At 36.6% G+C, this 23,495-nt stretch overlaps 1 protein-coding gene across 1 annotated transcript; it reads right to left on the bottom strand.

Moving 5' to 3' along the window:
• Nucleotides 1–206: 206 nt before the first annotated feature.
• LOC135154952 (uncharacterized) lies at nt 207–16,630 on the bottom strand. The gene is made up of 6 exons (XM_064103197.1): nt 16,571–16,630; nt 16,194–16,250; nt 14,737–14,802; nt 5,697–5,753; nt 4,465–4,591; nt 207–1,548 (listed from the first exon to the last, which is right to left on the bottom strand). Exons 1-6 carry the CDS (start codon nt 16,610–16,612, stop codon nt 1,322–1,324), a joined length of 576 nt encoding a protein of 191 aa, XP_063959267.1. The 5' UTR covers nt 16,613–16,630; the 3' UTR covers nt 207–1,321.
• Between the last annotated feature and the right edge of the window lie 6,865 nt (nt 16,631–23,495).

A 23,495-nucleotide genomic window follows, 5' to 3' on the forward strand; every position in this document is an offset into this window, starting at 1 on the left:
ACTTCCCTTCAGAAAACTTATTACAAAATCCTGCCATTGTTTGCCTTTATCTAATACTCTGTATCAATCATAATTGATGCATATTGTATCCAATTTATCCCTAAAATTGTGATAAGAAAGATTTAATAGATATAAAATAAATTAAAATGCATGTTATTTGATTACAAGACGCATTTTTTTAATAAAAAAACAGTGCATACCTATATAGTTACCACTAATGCATATAGCATTTCCATTTATTTGAAAGCAAGATAAAAGAGTGTTGCAGATTAAATGCCTCCAGGCTCACGAGCATAGGTGCCGCGGATCGAACCCCGGACTTTCTATGTATTTTCAGGCCGCCTGACTACTCGGTCACGGCACCTCCACGTATTTTTTTTAAGATCCGATGTTTATTAGCAATTAAAGACCAATCTCCTTGCTTAATGTAGATTATAAAATCCTAACCAAAATACTTTCGAAAAGAATTAAGACCGTTTTGGATAATATTGTGTCAGGCGACCAAGTTGGCTACTTAAATGATAGGAATATTGGCGATGCTGTAAGAATAATAAACGATATGATTTCTCATACATCAAATATTAATAAACCAGGATACCTAGTTGCAATCTATTTTGAAAAAGCGTTTGACTCAATTTCACATTCCTTCCTTCAAAGGGTGCGTAAATCGTTAAAAAAAACCTTAGTTTCGCTTAACACCCCCAACCCCCATAAACGACGAATAAAGAATAAGAAAAATAAAGGTAATAAAAAATTAAAAAAAACCCTACTAAGTGGTTGAAGACTGCGAGGCTGATTCGTCAAAGTGCTCCCATTTTCTTAAATGAAATGCCAAAGTTCCCCTTTCGGTTGCAAGCAGTTTCTCTTCTTTTCTATCTTCAATTAATCTATCTCTAATTTCCTTTACATTTGGAGGTAACCCCTTTTCTCTACCATGGAAGATCATGAATTTTATCAAAATTATATTGTGGTTTAATAATTGTTCTGTTTTTACATTAGTTCCATTTATTCCAATATAAATTTGTTTCCAAGTTATTCTCTTAAGAAACGGTAAGTTTAATTTATCAGCACATTTCTTCCACAGTCTTTTAATTATATTACACTAAAAAATACATGTTGATATATGTTTCTTCTGAAATATTACAATATGAACACAACCCATTCATCCGAAGTTTCAATCTGTAGATGATGGTTCGTATAGACTATTCTATACAATAATTTAAACTGAAACTCTCTCAATTTGCTAACTAATGTGCACAACCTTGGCTGAACAAAAATCTTTTCCACTTCCTTAACTGTTATATTATAAACTTCCATTAAGTTATAAAAAGCACGTATGTGAATGAAGGATATCGCGATAGCGCAAGAACGATATCTTTCGAAGAGAGTGGCCTTTTTTGGTACTGAATCCGCCGGAGTAGAACAGGATCCGCCGGCGGATTTGGTGCCTAGAACAGTATCTGCCAGGGCAGGATCCGCCGGTACACCGGCACTGTATATGACATATCGATGGAACGATGCCGATCTTTGACTTTTGCTTGTTAATTCCTGTTAAAATATATGGCATTTATTGAAAAGAGAACTTAATTATTAAGGACATAACGGATGTATCAATCATCAAGTCTCATCGCAGTTCGCTCAAATACATGGTCGCAAAAGGTGAGTCGGGTGAAAAGATTAGAATGTCACTGCACTTTCTAACAATAAACGTTACTCGTTCAACTTAACGTTAGGACAGCTAGGTATGACAAACGACAACGTTAGGACGGGTAGATCTAATGTTAATTGACGTTAGTTAGCTTAGAAGTTAAGAGTAGACTCTGGATCTAACGTTAGGACGTACGTAGGTTTAGTCGACTAGATCTAACGTTAGATTACACTCTAATGGAGATTTAAGACTGAACTTTCGATCGAGCCTAGAGTCGCCCTATTCAAAATCAGACCCTAATTTGGTTCCTAAAAATATCTAGGCCTACAGTAGGGCCTATCGGTATGAACTACTTTGATATTCGATTTTGAGACCCAACTTCAGGGTCAGGGCTAAGTTAGGGCATAGACATAACGTTAGCTTGGGGCCTAGGCCAGGGGCAGGCTTTTACTAGATCTAGACCTATACTAGGCCCTAACGTTAGATCTAATGTTTAATAATTCGGTTCATAAAATATATATGGACTGCTTATTAGAGAGATTGTTGTTTCAATTCGGCTCGCGGGTACCGCATCGGCAAGACCATGCCCTCGTGCATAGTCGCGTTGCCGTCCCCTTGAGCCTCTAGAAACAACCATGCCTCTCAAAGCAGTCCATATATCTATATTGTGAAATTCAAAATGACCCCTATAGGACTTGACTGTATTGTCTACAATGCAAATGGGGACATGTAATTTTGTAAAAAATTGGATTGACTTGACTATAAAATCCTCTTGTATGATAAAACATTATTTGAAAACATGACTTTTTAATGAAATATAGCATTTATTCTGCCATGTAAGTGATAAATACTGTATTTGACATTCAAAATAGCTGATACAAGCCCTAACTAAATTATGTTACATGCATATAGAGAATCTACTTTTACAAGTATTGCATATAATTGTGATGTAAGAGTGAAATATTGCCTAAAACCATGGTTTCTAACGCGGTATATCATATCTGGTGCATTTAAGGTGATATATGCTGCATTCTGAAATGGACCCTCATTGTATTATGTACAATTTGAATGAGAACATATAATTTTCACAAAAGGGCACATGGCAGCCATTTTTAATTTTGAAATACATAATTTATTACCTTAATTTTAGATGATATGATATATTTCGTTAGTTTTCAGACAATATTTCACTCATAAAACACCATTTAGTCAAGCAAAGCCAAAATCTTTTAAAATCATTTGTCCACATTCACATTGTACTTATTACTGTTGGGGCCTGTAGCGGCCATTTTGACTTTCAAAATACAGTATTTATCACCTACCTGGCAGAAGAACTGATTTATCTTGCTAGAAATTATGGTTTCAGACAGTATTTTACTAATAGATCACAATTACGTGCATTTACATGTATGGTGCTAACTCGTGTGAAAATTTATTTCTTAGTTCGCATTGTACATAATACAATTATTGATGTCTATCACAAATAAATGCATTTCAGTGCTCACTCTTGCGATTTCTTTGGTCCTCTTTCTCATTGTACGTAATACTGTTAGGGCCTCTGGCGGCCATTCTGAATATCAAATTACATCAGTTATCACATACATGACATATTGAATAATCTATTTCGTTAGCAATTGTGTTTTAGACAGTATTCCACTAGTTTCTCTAAATAATATGCATTTTAGTGCCCACTTTTGCGATTTTGTTGGCCCCTTTGTCATATAATAGAAAATAATACTATTTGGACCAGTGACAGCTATTTTGAATATTAAATATAACAATTTCCCATACATGCCATAATAAATGATATATCGTGTTAGCATTGATGATTTTCATATATTACTTCGTCCATAGATCACATTTACTTGCAGTTTAGTGATCATTTTTGTTAAAAATCAATTTTCCCCATTTAAATTGTACATTATACGGTATTCAGAGGTCTGTGGCGGCCATTTTGAATATCAAGATATAAAAAATTAGTTTTTTCAAAGAGTATTTCATTCCTGCAACACAATTACAGACATTTTATAGCAAATTTGATGGCAATTTTATGATTTTCATGGGTAATATGCCTTGATTTTGGAGGCCATATTGGAATTGCCAATTCGCGGATAATGCTCAAGCTTACACGAGTGTCATCATTCAGATTCGTAATCAGACTAATGCGTTAATTTCTGGTATTGATATCATCACACAGACGGGTAAACAGGTTACTATAAAATAGACCGAAAAGGTTTTCAATGAAATATAACAGCTCTGCTTAACAACCAACTTTCACTTCCTTCCGGAAGCAGAATGATTCATTAAGGGGTTCGTAAGTTATGTATTTTTACGCATGACTGGAACATGTTCTAATGTGCTAAGTCAGCTGCAAAGGGTTACATAATTCAACAAACAATCCAAATGTCATTTCTACGGAAAGTGCCTGTTCAGATGTTGTTTCTACTATTTTCCCGATCCGCGTGATCAAAAGACACACTTTCGAAGGTTCCACTAAATAGTTGAATATTATTTTCATTTTCCACCAGATTCAATTTCCAGGGCTTGACTGAAAATCGCAACCCATTGGGAGGATTTTCATAACGAAGCTAATGATTACTTATAACCATACGACATTGTGTGCTGATCCGTACATAAGATAAATGCCATTAGAGAACGTCTAAATCCATGATTATTTTCCGTATATAATTATTTATTTGAACAATGAAGTACTTTCATTAAAAAAAACATACATAGTTGGGCTTTATAAATATGATACTTTATATTAACTTATTTTCTTGTGTATTTTGAATCCAGTCCGATATTAATGCACTTACTAGTAAAATGTGTAAGCTTTAGGTAGCGATCGATGTTCCCATGTCGAGTTTTAACATCAAACCATACATGATCATCAAAAACATGTAGTCTCCGTGTTTCGGAAAGGGCGTCATTCAACTCGCTTGGCTGTTGAAATAGATAATATAAAGTTTAAATCACTCACACAAAATCTTACTCTTAAAATAATATCCTACCCAAACTTTATGAAATACAGGCCCTACAGGATTCTTAAACAAGGAACAAAATCCTCCCTCCATGTTTCTATCTAAAACAAAAATGCAATATTAAACAGAACGCCCTCGATGGGCAAAGCTCACAGACAAGCAGCCCATCCACCAAGTTATCTGGTGGTAATTAGTTTTAACCTAATAAGGACATTAGATAATATATTGGCAGCCACCTAATTGACAAAACTGTTCTACCATTGAACTTAAAATTCTGAGCGCCAAGCTTAAAAAGTCAAGGTATCATTCCCTTTGGTATCATTCAGTTAAAGATTATACCCACTGCCTCGTGTTCTTGCTTCATCGATGAAATAGGCGCTCTAGCATTGTATTGTGCCCTTATGCCGATGGTGTCCGCTTCAGGCCACGTACAAACTACTAACTATTTCCCCATTGACTTGCGTGTTAAAACGAGATTTGGAAAAAATACCAAAAATAACTGTTAATAATGAAACCATCCGAACCGTTATTATTTGGTACCTCACCCAATATGCTTTTAAAAATGTGACATTATGTTTTTCTGATTTTTTCGCGCTACAAAGGATGAAACTCAGACTACGGGAAAACTTGGTTACATTGCATTTACAGTACTCATTGGGTTTCCTGGGCCACTAATAAAGTTCGCATAAAATCCACCAGGCACAAATTACTGGTCTCCTGGGGGAATGAACAGATCCCAGAAGTGATGTATTCATGCAGATATGCATCGTGATTTTATATGGATATTTGCAAATAGACTTTGTCGGTGAAAGGTGGGGGGGGGGGGGGGTATAGCAATGTGTCCTGATGCCCATGGTGCCCTGTTCACGTCACATACTACTCTTTCCCCATAGTCTTGTGTGTAAAAAATGTTTAAAAAAAAAATGCTGTCAACAATGACAAAATCTAAACAGCATTTGATAACTCACCCAAAATCCTTTAGATATTTTTACCCCGAAGGCGTTAATGCGTTTTCATGGTTTGAATTAAGAGAAATGTAATTAAAGTATCAGTAATATCTAACGTACAAACTTTAATTCTATCGGTGCCTGGCCTCGTAGGTTTACTTCTGTCAGCTCTTTGACCTGAAAATCAAATTGCAAATATGCTTTATGTGAAAATTATTGGGAATTCCTGATTTGGTACAAAATCATAGTAATCAATGCATTTAATATATACACACTAAGAAATATCGGTTCAAATGGGGTGTACGATACGTGGGTACACCCTTTAATACCATCGAGGTACAAGTTAGGTCTTATGCGAGATTCCGTGTCTGTTGGACACCCATGTACTATTTACGCGCACCCCATCAGTCTCGATGATAGACGTATGGTATAGATCAGGGGCCTATTTCATAAAGAGTTGCTATCATAGCAAGTTGCTATGATAGCAACTCTTTTAGAATAGCAGCTTTTACTTGCTATGCTAGCAACTTTGCATTTCATAAAAGCACATTCGCTGGAAAGTCAGCTTGACTTTCCAGCGAATTATTTGAATAGTCATGTACGAGGCTGATTAGGGGGAAATCCCCTTTCTCTCCAGTTTTTTGTTTTCAATTCAAGTCATAAGTTTAGGTAGAAAGTACTGGCGGATCCGGGGGGGGGGGGGGCACAGCCGGCCTGTGGCCCCCCCCCCCCACCTTTGAGAAGCAAAATTAGAAGAAACAAAATTGAAAGGAGAATAGCCGTTGATACAGAGTGATGGCTCTATGGTGATGCCTGGCTTGCAATTCTAGAAGAGAGTAAGAAGAAAATACTAATTTTTCCTGGGATGGCATAGCATTATTCTCCATTGTGTAAGTTTTCAGAGAATTGATATATTTTAGCCCTATGCCATGGAAAAAAATATTTTGAAAAAAGTGAAAAGGCATCATTATTGCCGGTCGAAATTTCACCTTCAACAAAGTTTCTACCGTACAAGTTTAATCCCAGTCCCACACTTGACTATTTGTGTCGGTAATGCAAGGTTGTATCAACAACAAGGCAGGCACAGGCCAATGCTGGTGCAGTGCTGTTAAAAATCACCCTGAAGCAAGTAAATGTGTAGGCTCTAATTGTGCATGAAACATCGAAAATGACCTTAAAAGATTATTTTTGTTCAAAATGGAAATGATTTTTAAGTTATCGGTTTCAACAGTGAATAACCATTCAGTAAATGGATTCAACAATGCCATGGCCACAACTTTTTTTTTTTAAAGTCAGAAACAGAAAAAAAAGCAAATCATTTTTTTATCGCATACATTCGTAATTCCGAAGCTTCATTATTCCGAAGGATCGTTGATCCGAAAACGAAGTGAGGTTCGTAATTCCGAAGGTTCGTTAATCCGAAAACGAAATGAGGTTCGTTAGTCCGAAAACGAAATGATTAACGAACGTTATTTCGTTTTCGGACTAACAAACTTTATTTCGTTTTCGGATTGACGAACCTTCGGAACAACGAACCTTATTTCGTACTTGGATTAACGAACCTTCGGAACATCAAACCTTATTTCGTTTTCGGATTGTCGAACCTTCGAAATAACGCCACAAATGTTCGGATTAACGAACCCTTTTACGTTTTCAGATTAACGAACGTCGAGGTATAGGCAATTTACGTGTTTCGGAATTACGGACCTTCGGAATAAAGAACCTTCGGAATTCCGATATGTAACCTTGTTAATGGCCTAGGGCTTTTTTAATTTAGGCCTTGAATTAAACACTTCCACATAATAGATCTACCTTCCTCTATTTTTTCCCACAAGAAAAAAAATCCTCTCCATTTTTTTTTTTTTTTAAGTCTGTCTATAACCTCCATTTTTTTCCCTTTGCCTGCCCTGGGAAAGACTGAAAAATTTGCTGTTTCGTAGGAATTTTTTAACATATTTTTTTTTTTTTGGGGGGATAGGTAGAACAAAAAAAAAGAAACGGCATTTCTACTAGAAAGCATTACCTTAATATATTCTTCATTAGCATTATTATCATAGACATTGCTCGATCTAGATATCCGTTCTCTTGTAAGAGCCCTTTGGGCATGCCTGAGCACAACGTATGCCATTATTCACAATGAAAAACCTTTTACAGTGTCAACTTGACGCTCCCCCATGACCAGCGTCAAATATTTAACCCTATTTGACGCTCCAGTAACCATACTTGACGCTCCAGTAAAAAGTTGACTTTTTATGAAATGCGCTGCAGCGTCAAATATTAAATTTGACGCTGCAAGTGAAATTTTGACGCTGTTTTGGGACTTGACGCTGACGCTGTACCTTTATGAAATGGGCCCCAGGAATTCTCAAATAGCGGCGCGCGATCCACTTGTGGCGCACCGAGCCCTGAGGAGTGGGGTGTGGGAGCCGGAATGGAAAAATATGTATGTAGAATTGATGTTTGATGATAATTTTACACAAAGGGAAAAACAAGTCAGTTATATTTTAAACCTAAGTCTTTATTGATTTTATTTTTATTTACTCTAACTTTATGGTTTTTATATGCTTGGTGTATGGATTCATGTGCGATTGTCAAGAGTATGTGCATCACGATAGAGGAATTATCTATTTGATCACAAGTGATCTGATAGCCCCGTTCGTCGGATATCTATCACGTTTTCAACTATTTATACGGCTAGTAATTTCGCATTTCCAGATTATACATTGAAAATTGATAGAATTGTTCAGATGCAGCATTTGAAATAATGACAATAAATCCATGATTTAACACTCTTATACTTGACAATCCATGATGTTAATCAATAACTTGGACTCCTGGCGAAGCACATCATATCGGAAAATGTGACATATTTATCATGTATAAACAGATATAAAATAAAGTTCTTAATTTGCATATTACTGTAGCATCACGAAAAGCTTGTCGGGTAAGTTTTAAACAAATAATTTTCACAGAAGTAAGGAGTTTTAGAAATATTGAAGATCAGAAACCGATCCGAAGCCGATTATTTAAAATTCAAGGTTGTGAAAGAGAAATGCTGCAAGGTATTGCCTGCTGTGATGTGTGCATGCCCTCGTGAATAATTGGTATCACTGGCATGTTGTGAAAAGTCACTTATCATTAGAAAAATATTAAATTGTGTAGTTTGTTTGCATTTGTGTTTCTTGTATTGATATTAATTAGATCCCCTCTTGGCCCTATAAAAGCCTCATATTCCAAAGCTTCAAGAGGCTCCGCCCCCTTGAGTCCACCAGGGGCCCTTCAGGAATATTTCGCTCGTTAGTGCCAGTGGAGCAGTACAGATTCTCGACAAGAAATGTGGAGCTTCAACAAAAGTAATTGAGAATGATTGGTACAGATAAAGTTGATTTGTGATCGAGGATTACCTGAAATAACAATGTACCAACGCCACACTTTATAAAAGTGAAATAATCTTTAAAATATTCGATATTTATGTGATGATAATTGTTTCAAAAACACATTTGATTACGTATAATTTTCGAGAAACAGTAATAGAGCTACTTGAATCACAATTATCAGCACAAGTCAAAAAGTATCGAATCATATCGCTAGAGATCTCATTCGGTCTCGGCACTTCTCGCTGGCATAGCAGGAAGGATCTTGACTGCAGATAAAATGAGGTGAGTTCGAGTCCCAACTAAGGTAACTAAAAAAATCGATACAGAAAGTGAAAGGACGGGAAGTCTCGACAATCTTTTTTGTTTTTTTTTAGGTGAGGGTACATTATGCACCCTAAGGGGTAGACGTGAACGTCGCGTTTGACACCCCAAATAGGGGTGCACACTGTACACCCCTATTTGGGGTGTATGTGTGCCCCGCTATAGGGGCACTCGTATAGGGACAAGCCTGCGCACCCTAGAGGTGTAGAATTGAACTCGAATTTCTTAGTGTGTAACTGGCAGTCACATACTGAATTGTACATGTTTACACAATGCTAATATATAAATAAAGTCAAGATGGACAATAAATATATACAACTGAAATCACATATGTGCTGTTAAAAATAGTTAAAATGGATAAAAAATGATAAATAACACAATATTGCACAATTATCAAACAAATTGCAGACTTATCAACCATGTTATTTGTTTAATGATCTTGTCAGACTTGGAAGAACGCAGTTCTGATATTTTTTTTTTTTTTTTTTTTTGGGGGGGGGTACATGGAAACACCTTATATTTACTCATATGTCTTTAATTGAAAGCGTTTGTTTTCAGTGGAGGTAAACATTTTTTTCTAATTCTAAAGTGAAATTTCTTCTCTTCGACTTTAAAGTGACGTCAAATTTAAGGTATTTAGAGTCATGTCATATGATACATGCTTGGTTCCTAATACTATCTTGCATGCCCTTTTCTGGACAGTTTCAATAACGTTTATCTGTTTCAAAGTAAGAGAAGCAGCGACAAGATATACTAGTACCCAATACTATGGGGCTGGTATTACATACCTTGTATCACATTCTGGTAGACATGATTCATTGTAAGCTTTCAATCTGTTTAGTATATATAATTTTCTGTTGCTTTTTTTTCATCATCTGAATTGCAATTCTTAAGATTTTCATTGTAGTTACACATGGTAATGGGGTGTTATTTATATAGATCAATTGCGGTTGAAGAGGTGATGATGTTATGGGCCAGGGATAATGATTAATGGCGTAAAAATAAACCAAACGAGGAATAAGCATTATGCCCCCGGGGGGGGGGGCACTCAGTATATAATGCATAGTGGGTATGTGCCGCGGAGGGGACCCCCATTTTTACACTCAAATTTCCGTTCCGAGGCATAGCATTTGTGTCTTATTGAGAAAAAGAACAAAGAAAGCCGCTCCAAAGCATAGCATTTTCTTCTTCACGAGAAAAAAAGAAGAAAAAAATCCGCTCCAGGGCTTCGCATATTTTCCGTTACGCCGTTCCGGTTGCAATTTTGCGGCCGCAGCTCGCTGTCTTACCATCGCCTCTGCGCTAGCGCGCCCGGCAGTAGTGCCGAAGCCCAGCTGCATGCACGTTCCATAGGGATGCATACGCACTCGCACGCAGGCGACCCGTTCCAAGGACCCCAGTTTTCACAAACATTTGTAGTATCGAAGCCCGTTCCGAGGACCCTCCTTTTTACAATAAGCCCGCTCCAAGGCCCCCGTTTTTTGTCTCGCCCGCGGCACACCCCCACCACTTTTTTGGTCGAGTGCCCCCCCCCCCGGGATTATGCCTAAGAGAGCGGGGAGATAAACGGTGTGTCCCATAGAATATACTGATTACGAGCGCAGTACCGGGAATCTTTTCATATACGTCAATTTGTTCATTTATTCATTTCCAAGTTTCAATTACATCTTTTTCCATAGTAGTAAAATCAACATGAATGCGTATGATTTATTTAAAAAATCACTTATTACAATAATGACAAAGTACGGGAATGGGATGGCGATTGTTGCTGTGTGAAAGCATTAGTAATTCGGTCAGCAAACATGATTGCACATAGGGCCTAGGAAAGTCATAAGAAAATGAGACTGGTTAAGTAGGAATCTTATTCATTATAATTATTGATAAAACAAACCAAACAATGTGAACGTTGTTAGAATCGTAGACATAAAACCATAACACATCGCTGATTACACGTGTAAAACTTTGTTAAAACCGATTCAAAATGTTATTACATTACATTATTTTATGGCCAGAGGATTCCATATTGACATAGCACGGTATCTGAAAGTACTGTATACCTATTATAAAGATTTCATTCTGTTTCTGGTAGAACGTGTACGGTTTCGTTATATTTAATACTTCAATATCAATTAATCAAATAGTGTGCTTCGACTCAAAGGAATCCCCAAACATCACTATTTTTAAACATAACCTTAACAAGATGCTAATTTGCCAATACTTTACACAAACAAGTCAATCTACCATATAACTAAAACTCCCAGGATACAACTTGCCTACCGACCTATTACCGCATCCTATCATACTCCTCTTCGCACCTCCAATTGTACCTGCACCCCTCCTCTCTCCCTTCATTTGCCTCTCTGTTCCTCCCTCATTATCACAATTATTGTAACCATATTATTGTTTTTTTTTTGTTTTATTATTACTATGATCATTTATTCTAATTTGTGTCATTATTTCGTTGTTACCTTCGATATTTTGTATAGCCTCCTTTTAAACTATCTTCCGTCACTATTTTATATTATAGTTTTGTAATGTTGCCTTTGCGTATTTAAACTAACTCTCAGGAGCCTGCCTCCCATACAAGTTTTGCTTTTCTTGGCAAGCCCATCCGTTCTGTTTTGTATAGTTATTAGTCAAAGTTACTTTAGTTCGCATTAGTTCTCATTGTTTATACCTTCTAATTCCAATGCTTTATTCCGATTTATATTGTACTTTAAATATTACTTTGTATTGTTAGCTGGATTTTGTTGTTCTTTGTGAACAGAAATTGAATAAAGTCATAAGTCATAAAGTTCAATATTCGCCTATATTACTAATATGTGTAGGGGCCAGGCTCGACTAGCACTTGTGCTATTTTCTGGTCCCTTTTATCAGCTCTTAACATATACATGTATGTTTCATTTCTGTAATATTTATATGCATGACATAATAATGTAATATGTAAACATCTGTAAATATGTTGTTATCGTTGGTGAATAAAAAATCAAATCAAATCAAATCAAATCATAAAATCATGAATCATATATTCTCCTTATTTAAATGTATAGTCTGGTTTACAGCCCCTGCATGAATGGTGCTGGTGATCCAACCATATGCAAGTTCTTACCCAACTTGTGTATGTCATGTCATCACAGGTCTATATTGATATCAAAGAATACACACATCGTCGGCGGTCTTCCGAACCGTCGTATCCCACATACGACGGTGCAAACCCATTTCAGAGAAGATCGACTTCAAAGTTTACTATAATTTTACAACTTAGTTCCCAAGCCTTACAGCATATTCATCGCTAGAAAAATACATGGTTGGAAAGACTAAGACAATTGCTTGACAATGGTAGCCTTATTTTTACACAAAAGCAAGGATCAGAGAAAATATCGCAAAAGAGCTACATGCTTGTAATTTCGGTTTGAGCGGTTTAGATTTCTAAATTATTTGAAAAATGTTTATATAATCGTATGTTAAATTTTATCAATAAGTGCAATATTTTTACCCATAGTCAATATGGATTTAGAGCGGGGCACTCCACATCGTCAGCATTACTTGATTTTATTCAGAAAGTTACAAATGAAATTGATAACAAGAGTAAATTGATAGGTTTATTTCTAGATTTGCGAAAAGCATTTGATACGTTAGATCATAATATTTTGTTGAAAAAACTATATGCATATGGAATAAGAGGAATTACTTTAGACTTATTAAAAGATTATCTATCTAATCGCAAACAATATGTATTATGTAATGGAATTAAATCAGAATTGAAATCTATAAGATGTGGAGTGCCCCAAGGTTCGATACTTGGACCTCTTTTATTCCTTTTATATATTAATGACATGTGCAATGTATCCAGTAAACTTAAATTTATCTTATTCGCAGATGACACCAGTATATTCATGTCCCACAAAGATTTACAGACGTTACAAACAGAATTTAATGAGGAATTACAGAAGGTTACCGATTGGTTATACTTGAACAAGTTATCCCTCAATGTCTCTAAAACTAACTTTATGATATTTACAAATAAGAAAATAAACTCCAATGAAATTGATATTAAATTGTGTGGTTCAATGATAAAAGAAGTTTCATCTTTAAAATTTCTTCGTGTCATAATCGATAATAAATTAACGTGGTTAAATCATATTGATGCCATCTGCAATAAGATATCTAAGAACATAGGCATAATGTACAAATTGCATAATTTTCCACCAAATATTTTAAAGATGCAGTATTATGCTATTATTTCACCATTTTTAAATTATGGCATTCTTGCCTGGGGAAGTGCTGCGAATATTTATTTAGACAGATTACATAAACTTCAAAAACGTGCAGTCAGAATTATAAACAACTCCCCTTTTTACGCCCATTCTTATCCTATTTTTCATTCACTTAAAATTTTAAATATTTATGATATGTACAAGTATGAAATGGGACTTTTTATGTATCTATGTTCTAAAGGACTTTTACCTTCTTTTTTATTGAACTGTTTTAAATTAAATTATAATATTCATGAATACCCTACTAGAAATGCTGCAAACTTCCACCTTCCTAAAATAAGAACTTGCCTTTCTCATAAATCTATTTTCTTTCGTGGCCCACTACTTTGGAATTCTTTGCCGGTTAATTTGAAAACATCTTGTTCATTTAATATTTTCAAACGTAACTTCAGAAACTTTATATTTGATAATTAAACCTGTTTGTAAATATTTATATATATATATATAATCTAAATCTTACCATTTGTGTATCTATGCCTTTGTATTGTCTTCTAATTGTTTTTTTTTTTTTACTTTTGATATTGTCAATAATTATTATTCTTTTTAAAGTAAGTTGGGTCGGCCTTTTTATAAGGATATTCTTTTCCTTTTTGGCTGCATCCCTCTCAATGCTTTTTTATGTCTTTGATGTTATGTAAACTTTGTTCCTATGTATTTTACCACACTTGTGTTCATTTTTATGCAGAGAGCAAAATAAACTTGAATTGAATTGAATTGAATTGATTTCCCCCGTACAAAAACGCCTTAGGGTATTCAACAACCCTGACCGCGATTTCAATGCGCGCGGTCAGTCAAAACGTCGTATCGCTTTCACGTGCAAAGTCAATGCAGTGCAGATGGTCGATACGACAGTTTAGCTGACCGCGCGCATTGAAATCGCGGTCAGTCAAAACGTTGTATCGCTCTGTCTCAGTACACGTTTTCAGTGGGATTAAAAATTGTATGGCAACGCCGTGAAAATCCTCTCATATCTAAGAAAATAAAATAAATTTCTGCCTAGAAATTTAGTTATGAATAGAAGAGGAGCTTGTATTTTAGTTTTCTGCAAAAATCTCAAAATCGATTTTTTTTTTTTTTTTTTTTTAAATACTAAATTTGACTGATACGACGCGACGGTTCGGATGACCGCCGACGACATAATATATCTGTGCTTCAAATGATATAAACAAATTAACAAACACAAACCTGGGATGAACCAGACATTTTTTTATGTTGATGAACTGATGTCCTTTGTCCCATCGTCTCTTTAACCTGAAAATAAAATATTTTACATATCATTGATGTGAATGAAGTACCAACAATGGGCCGTATGCATAAAGACAAGCAATTGCTTATAAGCAAATGCTTTAAGCAAAAGCAAGAGCTGGTCAAGCAAAAGGGCAAGTTCAAGCAATTGCTTAAATTCGTATGCACAAGCTTTTGCTTGTGCTGAAACCTTTTGCTTGCACTGCCTAAGCAATTGCTTATGTGTTGGACAAAGGATCGCTACGGTTGTGCGAACATCGCACAGTAGGACAACGACGCTTCGTTCCCGACCTGGCAGAAGTATTTTTTATTACGCAAATAGGGGGAAAACAGCGCAGAGCATCAGGGGGGGGGGTTTCTGTGTAGATCGATGGACAAAAATTGCCGTAAAAAGTCTAAAATAACAGGAATTTGATCAGATATGAAATCACAACATAACCTCTGGAATATGGAGCTTGAAACGGTATGAAAGTTTAATCCTTAAACGAGAATGCCATGAGTAAGCAAGAGCTCAAGCTGGTCTGGAGGTGCTTGAAAAAACGCAAGCAATTGCTTATCAAGACAAGTAAAAGGTTTGTTTTATGCATACGGTTTTAAGCAAATGCGTGTTTGGTAAGCATTTGCTTACGAGTAGTAAGCAATTGTCTGTGCTTGTAAGCAAAAGTTTTTGCTTATGAGCAATTGCTTGTTTGTGTGCATACCGATTCAAGCAAAAGGCTAGCACAAGCAATTGCTTGTTTTGATGCATACGGCCCAATACCTTGGGTCCCTGCATAAAAAGTTACTACTACGATATGTTACATTTAATAACTTGAATGTGATACTGGATTTGATTGGATAATGTATACTGTTAGTTGCCATGGTAGTTACCGTTGGATGGAACCCTACACTAGTTCCTATGTAATTTATTTTGGTGCCCATTCGTGGCCTATATATTACTGCCATTAATCAGTCTGATCATAAACATGATTGTCTAATATCTCTCTTAGAATTGTCAAATGTATATGCAGAACACCTTGTGTTGTTTTATTTTGTTACATAATTAAATATTTCAAAATTTCCAGTTGCTATGGTCATGATGAAAACAAATTGGATTTTATGAAAACCATATTATCATGTAATCTTTTCATTCAAGCACGATACATGATAAATGATTGTTGCCATAGTAAACTACAGATACAAATGAATAGTATGTATATACAATTCATGAGTAAGTAGATCTAATTTTTGGTTCATAATCATGCACTATTTGCCTATATACGCCTGCATTAGCATAATATTATTGAGATTCCATCAACAAACTGGAATTCTTACTCTTAGGGATTCGTCCTACCCACATCTATTTTTTTTTCTTGATGGCAAAGAATACATGGTTGAAATTGTATTGATACACATACCTTTGATGGACCAATCATTTCCCTCGATGGCTTGTCGAATATCTTTACCCCTTCCAACTGAAAATGAATTTAAATAATATGAGAAATTAAGATATGCGTTATATATATTACGCAGCAAGGAAGGGCTAAAGAAAATCTGTAATGACTTATCGAAGCGCTAAACATCTGTATTTACATTTGTACTGTTATCCTCCACATGCGGGGACAGTAAAAATATCAGTCTGAACACAAGCTAAATCCATAACCCCCAAATTCGATTACTCCATATGTTTTTTATTGATATTATTTTGACGCTTTGTATCCTAAATTCAAAATGTTCTTTGTTTGAACCAAGGGGGTTGATACACGATATTGCAGTAATATTATTATCTTTATACCTTATTTAGCAACGTAGGATCCTCTGTTCGATCGTCGGCCATCTCTGCTATCCAATTGGTGTTCTTCATAAAAAATGGAAATAGAAGTGTAGTGTATGATTTTTTTTTATTCCCTTAATTTTAAATCCTGGACATCCGTTTTGATGTCTTTTGAAAGGGCTCAGAAATTGTTTTCGATGAAACATTATGTTCGTTTGAGGACGGCCTCATATTTTGTGTACATGACTGTACGAAGGTGAATTTGAATTTAGTAATATTTATTCACTTGACATTAAATTTTTTTTATATATAATATATACAATAACATCAAATAATTTCACTCTAAAATGGGTTTACCCAGTATTGGGTAAATTGGAAACATGCATGTTGGTTGGGTAAAATATATTTTGTAAAAAAAATACCGATCAATCATGCTTCTTCTCTTTCAATCCAATATTGGGTAAATTTTTACTCAGTGTTTTTAGAGTCTTTAACAATATATCATTATACAGTAGCAATATATTAATTAGCTATTATCACTTGATACAGTTTTCATAGATTTTCAATTAATTGAAAAAAAAATATCAGTATAAAAATGTATATAAAAAGAAGTATACCACTAAGGCATATATCTTTAGAACTCTAAAAACAGAAGTTTGTGAGCTTTAATGATTTCCTTTAAAAATTGAGATGCGAGGTTCTAATTTCTCACCCAAAATATGTGCTTATCTACCGTGAGAAAACGTCTTCAACTTCAAAGAGGAAAAGAGTTTTGATGGTGTCCCTAGGCAGATTTGTAACATAATTAAAAAGTGATCTATGAACTGTACTTCTATCTAAATATTTTGGATTTATGTGGTGTCAAATTTGCTGTATGGTGCACCGTACAGCAAATTTGACTGAGGTACTAATTTGACAGGTATTACGGCGAGGCGAAAAAAAGCCAAGTGAATTGGCAGCAAAACTATTACAGTCTTCACTCGGAAATGTTAACCGTAGCAGACCATTGGAAAGGCCAAGAAATGGCACTATAAAACAGTGTTACTAGAGAAACCTCATCAATTCAGTTTTACGTTTCACTTCGCGATCAAAATGGCGCTCGGCAAAGAAGCTGCCGTTAACATTAATACATTTGGTATATTACTGTGTAATTGCACATGATTAGTGCACTCCGCAGCCACCACCCCATGTACGAGGTTATAATAAATGAGTATGCAACACAGTGAGAAAGAACACTAAAAAGAAATGACAAGCAATGCTGCACTTATTCAAAAAGAAAAATGAAAATGTCATAAGCATTGCATTGACATCGGAACTCAAACCTGGTATTTAATCCAACAAACTCAGCTGCAAGATAAATAAATATTTGTAACAGTGAATGAGTGAGAAACATTCTACAACAGAGACCGTATTCAGTACGTTGTGTTAGACACCAGTTAAAATATACACACTGTGAAACGGGGGTGTTAAAACTGGTAAATTGCCAATTCGTTTTATTACTGCCAACTCGTCCACTCACAACATGGTCTACTTTCATATAGTCTAATGCCATTCCTTCCAACAACATTTCGTCTAACAATCATTTGGTGCAATAAACATTTGGTCCAATCTTAACTTCGTCTCTTCACCATTTGTCTGTGACCATTTCTTTCGTCTCATAACCAGTAAGTCTAATATCCATTTCATTTTCATTCATTTTCCACAAATAAAACTTATTCCAATAAGACCAAATGGTATATGGACTAAAAAGCGGAGGTTAGAAGTCAAGGTTACTAGCTAGTCTATGTTGGCTCCTAGCTAACCAGGCTTCCTTCGGGGATGACAACCCTAGCTTGCACCCGTACGGGCTGTGAAGGGAGAAACCCTGTATCAGTACCAGCAGGAGCAAGTGGCTTTGGCCCCTGGTTATATTTGGTTTGGGTCGACTGTCCATTCCATCTCATTCCTATTGTCACGTTACCAAATAACGTGAAGCGAAGCGGACTCGAAGCGGACTGATTACATGTTTATGAATATTGGAACGAATGACCAAGATTATTGGATTGTTGTTTTACTCATGTTATCTCTTTTGATTATATTATTCATCTGTGGAGTCACGCATCCAAACCGAGGTCCACACCATAACTAATTTACTGTATGTTTCACAAACTGGGGATCTTTTGAAATTTCCTTGCTTGGATCCAGACCTCATATGCTCTATTTATCGGAAACCTTCTTGAATAGCAAGATTGATTTTGATTTGTTTACTGTGCCTGGTTACCCCTTTTACAGACGCGACCGTCCAGATGACTCTAGTTGGGGTGGGACTATAGTGTAATACAGTGATGCCTTCACTGCTGCAAGAATGCCTCAATATGAAGGACTACATCATTAATTAATCTGCCTGAAGATTAATCTACTTGGTCACATGGTGTTCATGTTCTGTGTGTATATACCAGCATCTGCTGACGCAGCGTCTATGATGCCATATCAGACTACATTGACACTGCCCAAGAGCTCCATCCCATATCTGAAATAATTGTTTTGGGTGACCCTAATGCTCACCATGAAGAGTAGCCTCTTGTCGACGCCTTGGCGGCTGCTTCCCGAGCGAAGCGAGCCAGGGCCTCTTGACATCTGAGCTGAATAATACATTCATGAGAAATGTCTTCCTAATGAATATACATGAGTCATATTATATTACCGGTCACCTAATTAACCAATGAAATGTCAAAGCTGTTTCGTCCGCGGTTCGGAATACTATTAGTCCACTATTCTGCAGGGGATTCATTTAATTGCGGGACACTAAAGGGGATATAACCAGCAAAATGCTACAAGTAGTGGTACTACTGCTACTACTTCTACTACTATCCGCAACAGACCCATCACCGCTCCGAAACTTCCCGGGAGATCGGCCTGGTCAGACTCGAGTCATAAGTACAACTCGACTCAAGCATTCCCTCACTGCTCCGCGGAGATCGATAATCGACGCATAGTGGAATCGCATGGAAGATTACATTTTTTGCATATCCTGTGGGTAGATTTACAAAAACATCTCGTCCTTTCAGTGCAGATTTAATTTCATCGACTTGCAAATCCTTAAATCGGTCAATATTCAGCATTTTAGAGGCATATTCAATGTTCTTTGATATTTCGTCGTTACTCTTTGCCAAGAATCCACGGGTCGCCATTCAAGATGAGCTCATGAATATTTAATATGACGTCATAGCAGCCCGCGATCTCATTGGATGATTTTCAACGACCAGTTTTTCGTCGGAATATTGGTAAAAGCAATAAAGAACAAAAGAAAGTCGGTGAAATTCGGCTCAGATGTCAAGAGGCCCTGGCTTGATGCGCTCTACTTCGCTATATCCCTCGCTTCGCTCGGGAAGCAGCCGCCAGGGCCTCGACAAGAGGCTACATGAAAAGTGGCTAGGAAGCACAAAGACAAATGCCCATGGTAGATCTGCATACAACTTTGCCAGACTCAACAACCTTTGTCAACTTGTAAATGATCCAACCAGATTGGGACGGGATGGAAGCTGTTCCAAACTGAACCATTCTTGACTACTTCTTCTGGCAACCAAGTTGTATCAGTTGTTGAACCCTCGGATCTCCGGACCACTATATGGTTGCGGATGTAGCTAACTACAGACCTCCAACTACAGGCAAAGCTGGCAATCACAAAACCTGGCTGTGTGACAAGGCTGAGAAGGATGGTGTGCGCTCTTTCCTGTCTGAAGCTGACTGGTCCCCCCCCCCCTTTCAAAGGCACACAATGCTGATAGTGTCGATATCGCCTGGAACAGTTTGAAAGAAAACATCGGTCAGGCTATGGACCTTTTCATACCATCCAGGACTATCAAACACAAGTACTCAGATAGGCCATGGTTCAATGACAGATGTCATGACGCTGTTAAATAAAAACAGAAGGCTCACAAAACCGTAATAGAGATCCTTGGATCATATACATGGAATCTAAATCTGAATGCCAGTGTACTATACGCAGAGCTCGGCCTAAGTTCTCGCAGCGCCTAGAGCAAGAAATCAAGCATGCCAGCAGTAAGCAATGGTGGAAACTGGTCAAATCTGTAACTGATAGCAATAAGGCATCTGCTGTCCCTCCACTAAAAATGGCAATGACCAGATCTTCAATTAAGCTAAAGACAAATCAGAGCTCCTAAACAGCACCTTTGCTGCAAATGCACATCTTGACGTTAAGGGTCAATTTTCTCTTAAGCTGAAGTTGAAAACTGATGAATCCATTTCTAACAACAGGCTAAGGTTGTCCTCAAGAACCTGTGCAATCTTGACACAACCAAGGCAACTGGCCCAAATGACTTAACAGCCACATTACTTAAGAACTGTGCACCTGAACTTCTTTGAAAGCTATACCAGTTGTCCTTGAACAGAAAAACATACCTTCAGAGTGGAAAACTGCCCATTATGTAGCTGTGCCCAAGAAAGCGAACACATATGATGCATCGAACTACAACCCCATATAATTGCTTTCGATTATCTCGAAAGTAATGGAGAGCATAATTGGCGACCAAATTCGAAAATATCTTGAAAGTCACCAACTTCTGAGCGATAGACAATATGGTTTCCGGGGAAAAGATATCCAACGTTGACATAATTTCATATATCACTCAGTGGTGGAACGACGCCTTAGACTCTCAACAGGAAGTTAGGATCATAGAGCTAGACATCAAGAAAGCCTTTGATCGTGTTTGGCATCTCTGTCTTGTGTCCAAATTGTCATTCTCTGGCATTTGTAGCAGCATATATGGATGGATTTCTTTTTTCTTAGCCAATAGGCAGCAAGATATTTTTCTAGATGGCTTCACTTCAACATCCAAGACCATCACTGCTGGTGTGCAATAGGAAAATGAGGTAGGGCCCCTACTCTTTCTTAAGTACATCGACGATCTGACTACCCGAGTAGAAATGTAGAGAATTTAGGTAGGGAATTATTTACGTCTCCAGTTACTTAAAACACGATATGGCCCTTTTTTCTATAAAATTAGACCAATTTAATGAGAAATGGACAATTCTAAGAGCAAAATTTTAAAATGCCGATCGGAAAGATCGTCTTTACAGCTCATTACGTATATGCATGAAACCACGGATGGCTATGCATATACCGCTGAATAAAATACTTTCGGACCGTGCTGCGGACTGCCTGGCACTGTAATGTTGGATCTACCTCAGCTCGACTCACGATAGCTTGCTCCATGCTACAGATGCACGTCGTGTCCGACCGCGGCCGGGTCCCGCCTTGGGGCCATTGCACGCAGGCATGACTGCATATGGGAATGATACGATGTAAAGTCGATGTGGCAGATGTGGCAAGTTCCGACTCGGAGTCCTCGTAAAGACCCAGTGGAAGTCCGGGTCTATTCTTAGTTAGTTGAGCCACATGGCTAATTTGCCTGTTTGTTATGTTAAAACAGTAGTCCAGAACATTTTATTTAAGGCACTGGCCGGCTTAAAACGAAACTAGAATTTCAATTTCATTTTATTTTCCCAGTGTGTTTGTCCCATTGAAGACACCATTATAAGAAAAAAATAGCATCGAAATAAAAAAAAAACGCAAAAAATCCAAAACCCGAGTGATTTTGCACGCGACCCGAGTGATAAGTACAAGCCCTCTCTTCCTCCCTCCTGTCTCCCATTTGCATATCTCTCTAATAGTTGCTTTGTTCCCGAGCTATCACCCGTATGACCTCTCTTTCTCTTATCTTCTCCCTTTTTATTCAGTTGGACATTATTCATGTTATTCATCATCATTTATTCATTTGTTCATTAACAAAGCTTGAAGTACAACATATATCCTCATGCTTATCCTGATGTATATTTCTATATAAAAGAAGTACCAAATGCACAAGAATAACATTTGTAGAAATATGTTTTACATATTGATAATGGAAAGCACAATTTATATTTATAATTTATTTTAATCTTCTTCACTTGTGAATAACCCAAACAACACCACGACTTGGCTTTTGACATTGATACCACACCATAGCTGAAACTTAAAAGAGTTAATGTAATAATTAACATGTAATAAAATGTATGATACACACAAGAAACACCTAAAAATAAACTTTGTACAATATCACTTAAAAGAAAAACATGTAGGCTGCTGTATCTACTGCACATGTATCATTAAAAATTCCCAATCCTAATCTTCCACAACACACACACTCACACAAAATAATAAAGTATTTTTCCCTGATGTCATTTCCTCAAAGCCATGGCCAGTTATTAAACGTAATGGCAGTATAAACCTGATCACGTGTCCAATTCGTATGATGATGATTTATCCGTATTTTTCATATTATCTGCTCCCAAATCCAGTTTTGGTCTTTTCCCAGGTCGTTTTTTGGGAGGAGAGTAGGAGACAATCATAAAATCGTCATCATCCAAATCGGGTTCGTGGTCTTCAATAATCTTCGGTGCCGACACCGAAGCTTGGGCCATTATTGGTGGGGTACCAATAAGGCGGGAAAAAAAAATAATGAGAGCATTATGTTAATATATATATGAATATATATATATATATATATATATATATATATATATATATATATATATATGTGTGAAGTTATACATGTACTACAGCTTTGGCAACTCTTTTATTTAAATATTGTGTGAAAGAAATGGATGAAGAGAACAATGGTAGGCGTAGCTTAAATCAAGGTTCCCCAGAGCCGTGGTAGATAGCTCTGGGGAACCTTGATTTAAGCTACGCCTACCATTGTTTTCTTCATCCATTTCTTTCACACAATATATATATATATATATATATATATATATATATACATGTAGTACATGTATAACTTCACACATTTGTATACTTTCTCCCATACGTGTACTGTATCAAAGCAACAGCTTTGATCCAGCTGAGGCATGGCGGCTTGTCATTGTTCAAAACCCACCTTCACCCGACAAAGGAAATTACAAT

Source organism: Lytechinus pictus, chromosome 8, assembly GCF_037042905.1.
Source record: "Lytechinus pictus isolate F3 Inbred chromosome 8, Lp3.0, whole genome shotgun sequence".
Taxonomy (NCBI): Eukaryota; Metazoa; Echinodermata; class Echinoidea; order Temnopleuroida; family Toxopneustidae; genus Lytechinus; species Lytechinus pictus.